The 5,822-nt window shown below is 31.4% G+C and overlaps 1 protein-coding gene across 1 annotated transcript; it reads right to left on the reverse strand.

Moving 5' to 3' along the window:
• Nucleotides 1-313: 313 nt before the first annotated feature.
• On the reverse strand, nt 314-1,554 carry LOC126887011 (phospholipase A2 inhibitor-like). Its single transcript, XM_050654307.1, has one exon. The coding sequence runs from the start codon at nt 1,516-1,518 to the stop codon at nt 328-330; it is 1,191 nt and encodes a 396-aa protein (XP_050510264.1). The 5' UTR covers nt 1,519-1,554; the 3' UTR covers nt 314-327.
• Between the last annotated feature and the right edge of the window lie 4,268 nt (nt 1,555-5,822).

The following is a 5,822-nucleotide window of genomic DNA, read 5'->3' on the forward strand; positions in this document are numbered from 1 at the left end:
AAAACTTTTACCAGCTGAACAGACGGTATTTACCAATTTTTAGAAGCCATGGAGCTGTTACCAAGAAAATGGTCCAGTAAGTTTTCAATTAAATATCTTTTAGGAATATTTTTAATATTTTTAGTATTTCTATTAGGTTGAAAACTTAAAAACTTTGACTTTCAGATAAGTACTTTAGGATACAGAATCTCAAAAAATGGAACCACTGAACAAGAAATAACCAGTAGATTAGTACAGTCACAAATATGTATCAAACAAATGAACGGGATATTATGGGATCGTACGGGAGGATAGGATAATTGAATACAGTAAACTGATAGATTCTGTTTATTGCTCGAATTCATTTAAGAGACAAAAAGTGATATCTGTATCCAAATGAAGTCTTCTATCGTCATTTACAAACTTTGCAGCCGCTGTTGAGTAAACATGAGTGCACGTATTGTTAGTTGTCAGGTCAACTAAGCAAACGGGTCTTTTGGTATCAACGTAATCACTACCGCATTTTTCTTGTATATGCCGTACTTCAAGGCCTTGACGGTAATCTCTCAAGCAGTTGCAATACCACGGATTTCCCATTATGGTGATTTTCTTTAAAAAGGGTAATACGTCCAGCAAATTCGGGTCCATGAACATAATTTGATTGTGATCAATAGCGAGATATTGGAGACTGGTAAGGTTTTTAAGTGGAAAATCCAATTCCTCGAGTTCTGCTATGTTATTGTAACTTAAAATGAGCGTTTTCAGTTTCTCCATAAAGCTAAGAGCGCCAAAAATATTATCGATTTTGTTGAAGGACAAGTTCAAAACTTCTATATCAAACACTGGATCGAAGGACTCTAACCCGATGTATGTAAGTAAGTTGTTAGACATCCATACGACTCTGACTGGTTTCAGGTTACTTATTACCTTACTCATACTGATGGTTTTAAACTTATTTCCGTCAAGATTTAAATACGTAAGGCTTGTTAAATTATACAACTGAGTATCCATCATGTCTTCGAAAAGATTATTTCCCAAATTCAAGTATTTGATATTAACACCTTCAGTTATAATATGGGAGCTGAAGCTTTTCAATTTGTTGTTGTTTAAGAAAAGATGAGTCAATACCTTCATACGGCCAAAAGCGGAAGCATCTATGATGGAAATATTGTTATTAGGCAAATATAACTGGCGCAATGTGTTAGTTATATTTGTACTTCCAAATGTGCCTGCAACCAAACGCCGTGCATCTGTCTTCGTGATTTTTATTACTTCGATTTTCTGTAACTTATCAATTAGGTCATGGCCTATGTCAATCCTGCTAAAATTATCTCTGCATTCAAAGTAAGCAATGAAGTATCTAAGTGGTCTAGATTCAAAAAAGGGAAAATATGTCTGTCCAGCGCGCAGTGTAGCACAATCGGAACACTTAATACCACCATCCCAGTTCTCCTTACAAGGTGAATTTGGGTTTTCTGAAAGCACTTCGTCGACAATGGCTATCACAAAAAATATAATTATTCCGTTTTTGAACCGCATTCTTAATAGTACTGTTATACACTAGACTGTTAAAGTATTTTTAGCAAATTCCTTCAAAATTTGTGATATTTATATAAAACAAATTTCAATTGAACATAAAAATTATCTTCCTCATAATAGTTTTAATTAGAAATAAGTTTATAGGCGACATTTATTAAATTTAGTGTTGTTTATAATAATATGGGATATAGTTTATAGGCGATTTAAAATCTGAAAAATGCGAAAATAAGCATTTTCGAGACTTAAAAACTCATATTTAAATTATAGGGGAGTTAATATAAAACGAAAATATGCATTGTTTCGGAATAATTCTAACAAGTTTATATTTTTCTAAAACTTTTTTTATTAGTTTATATGCATGTTAAAGTAAAAAGTTCTACTCGCAGATTTTGCCGCTAACTGTTTATTAATTGTTTAAACTTTAAACAATAACAATTGTTGGACATCTTGGTTATTAGTGCACCCTAATATGTCTGTGTAGATTTTGGCATTGGATCCTACCATCACTTGTAACACCGTTGCCGTATCCTCTATTTTTTCATACCATCACGTTACACTTTTTTGTGATATTATACACGAGCGGGACACCCTCAAAAAAGCGCTTAGTTTTCGTGATACTGACCACGGAGGGGTGAATGGCTAATTTTATTCATACTTTATATTTTCGAGGGTGCTGAAAACGAAAATGAGGTTTATTTCGAATTTTATGTGGGGGAACATGGTCAAAATCGCAATATTAACCTAAAAATAAAAAAAAATGAAATCACGTTTTTTGCGTTTACCTCGCTACAACTCTGTTCCATTTTAATATTTTTGTTCTGAAATTTTTACAGTATATAGCTCTAACATTTCTGAAGACAAAGGTATCTGCTTCAAGTTTTTATTCTTATCATGATAAAGGTTATGAATTTTTCAAAGAAAAAGGTGCGGAAAGTTTAATCGCAAAACTTGTGTGACAAAGTTTAAAATTTAGCTTCCTAATCACGTTTATTTGAAAGTAGAAAGTACAAAGAAGTTTTCTGGTAAGTTTTAGATCAAAATGTTTTATAGAAAAAAAAAATAGTGCAACTTTTAATGTCGACATTAGAAATCCCCAATATAACGCATATTTTTTGAGGGACAGACAATCTAGGTCCAATTTCTCGCCTTTAGTACTATCCTTGGATTATAAGCTTTCATTTGACACCTCATTTGTCATTCTACCTAGTATAATGACGGAGAAGTAAACGTTCTTATTCTATTATTCTTGTAGGTACATTTTAACATTGATTGAAATTATGAAATAAATGGCATGGTAACACTGTGACGCACAAGCATAAGATTCAGCTGTGCGTTGCATAGGGTGCACCAATATCCAAGATGTCCCAATTGTTTTGTATACATAATTTTAAAAATATCGTTGAATTCATCATTTTACTTTTAACAAATTTGTTTCTATTTTGTTTTTGATTACGCTGAATCCGAATATGGCATTACAATTTGAAAATTCTTATACAGAAGCTCTTATACAGTATGTCTGCTTAGCTAGGAACCATATCGGAAACTTTTTTATTAGATATCAATTTAACGAGAAAAAAGTTATTCTTCAAGATATGCTCTGCATAGTCTAAAATCTGAAACTCAACCATCAGATATCAAATTTTATCAATTTTATACGATGTATATCAATAATATGAATTTCGTTAAAGAGAAAAGTACCTTTATATTCCAGAACTTCAAAAAATTGTTATTATGAAAAGTTGTTTGGAATTAAAAACTATATTTCAATATACAATTACATCCTTCTAATTGAAAAAAAAACAATTTTTTCTCAAATTACGGATATTACACATCATCATTTTATTACAATTAAGGATAACTATTTTATTATCAACTTTAAGAAAAAAAGTTATTTTTATCAATGCTCTATCTGGTCTATAATCTAAGATACAACCATCAGATATCAAACTTTTTCAATTTTATACCAGGTATGTAAAAAATATGAATTTTGCTTAAAGGCGCGTTTTCACGGGTCGATCTGGGTTGAACGATTTGGATCGTTCGACCATAATTCGATCTGTGCCGAAAGCAAAAAGGTTTACAAGACAGTCGATGAATGTTGAATTAATTGTAGTACAAAATGGCGTCACGTGACATTCTTAATGTAGGTGTGCAATTAATTTGTTTTGCAATTCGAGAAGAAATCGCCAAATCAAACAAAAAGAAAAATAAACGAAGGTGGTGGACCCGAACGTGGATTTTAATATGTATAATTCACGATTGTATGTTGTTCTAATATTTTTTATTTTATTTTTCAAGTCATTTTCAGACATTTTGGGTTTATTCATATGTTGTAGAATTGCTTGCAATACTGCTCGTCTCGCTTGTAGATTGCGATAAAGCTCGGTTTGTGGATTCCATAATACATCATAGTTTTGATAAGCATCCAAAAATCTTGCCATGTCTGCATCTGACCATTTTTCAGTCATTTTTTTCCAAAATTACAGCTTGTCGCACTAAAAACAACAACTTCATACACGCTAGAAGTATTCTACTCAGCTTTCGGCACGTTGTGTTTCTGTTCGACAAGGTGTTTACACATTCGATTCCAGTCGTTCGACATCGATTCGGCGACAATCGCCTATCAAAAGTAGACAGTCTTTCTACTTCCGTCGAATCGACTCACTCCGCCGAACGGCCAAGTCGATTTATGGTTTACATATTCAATTTGCTTTCGATTTAATAATCGATCTAAATCGTTCAATACAGATCGACCCCTGAAAACACGCCTTAACAGTGCCTTTATAGTTCACAATATTTCAATAAGAAGGATGTAGTTGAAAATTGAAACATAGTTTTTAATTCCAAACAACTTTTTTTAATAACAATTCTCTATATTGTGAAATAAAGGTACTTTACTCTTGAGTGAAATTCATATTTTTTGACATACCTCGTATAAAATTTAAAAAATTTGGAATACCTTTTATTTGTAAAACTGATAATAAAAAGTTATGAATAGGTTCCAAGTTGCACAGACTGTATAAGAGCTCAAGAAAAAATTTTTTTGTTGAACTTTAATATTGTTGAAGCTTATTATTAAATGTATTTTAGGTAAATCTTCTGAAAAAGAAATTGTTTATTTCATTTCCAAAGTAAAATAATTAAGTGCATTTTAAAGACTACATCCTACGCTTAAAAAAATACCTACAAAATTATAATAAATCTGTTCAAAAATGAGTAATACCGTCTTAAAGTGATAGTAATTCTGTAAGACTACGAAGTTTTCAGAAATTACATTTTTGAGACGTCATATCATTTGAATTAAATTTTTGAGAATTTTTTTGAATAAAACATCGTTTAGTAAGATGTTTGAAAGATAAGTTGTGTAAATTTGAGAATTCTATAGGTAAAATTGTATTAGTTACACATTTTTAAATCATTTTTAAACAAAATTCATGTAAGTCTCACTTTCCACACACACTGTACTTATACCCATATAATATGTCACTTTTTACACCACTATAGACTGGGACTTGGGACTTTTGACTTTTTTTAAACTAAATTGATGTTGCTCTGAAAATACAAAGTTTATTAATTTTACAATATTTACAAACTTAAAATTATACTACCTGAAAATACAAAGAAACAACAATTTAAGCTAATTATTCTACGTAAAAAATTCTTAATCATTTATGACATTAAGTAATTTTAAGAAAGTTTATTCATGACATTTTGTCACTGTCACTTCACTTTATCTTGCTACTTGGCTAGTGTCTCAGCTACTTTCTTCAAACTTAAATTAAAGAGAATCTCGACAGCAGATATTGTATGTCGGGATTTCTCTTTACATCTCCACCCCTTCAGGTGAGAACTAGACAGGTATTTGTGTGGTCATTTTTGGATTCTTTAAACAACGGTGTTAGTTTTGTAATGTGGAACAGGTTTGACTCTTCTTTACTGTGTCCAGTGTCCAATTCGTAGATAGAATTCGACCATTTCTTCTTAATTGTGTGCGGTCCAGTTCGCAATTCGTTTAGCTTTGCTCTGTTTAATTTATTACCATTTTCCACGTATACTTGGTCTCCAACATTTAGTTGTAGGTCTTTTCGATGTGCATCAAACCTTCTTTTGTTGCATTCATGTGATTTTAATGTATATTTCAATGCTAATTTTCTATCTTTACTTAATTTTTCTTGTGTGACTGTAGGTCTTATTTCATCAGGTAGTATGTTTGTGTTTTCACCTTCTACTAGATATTTTGGAGTAAACCTTGTTATCGTATGCTCTGTTTTATTGTAGGCTGCTACACATTTTTGTGCAACTGT

This window comes from Diabrotica virgifera, chromosome 6 (assembly GCF_917563875.1).
Source record: "Diabrotica virgifera virgifera chromosome 6, PGI_DIABVI_V3a".
NCBI classification, from domain to species: domain Eukaryota; kingdom Metazoa; phylum Arthropoda; class Insecta; order Coleoptera; family Chrysomelidae; genus Diabrotica; species Diabrotica virgifera.

Coding starts and splice junctions, on each gene's coding strand:
- LOC126887011 (XM_050654307.1), bottom strand. CDS start 1,518: ATGCGGTTCAAAAACGGAATAATTATATTTTTTGTGATAGCCATTGTC.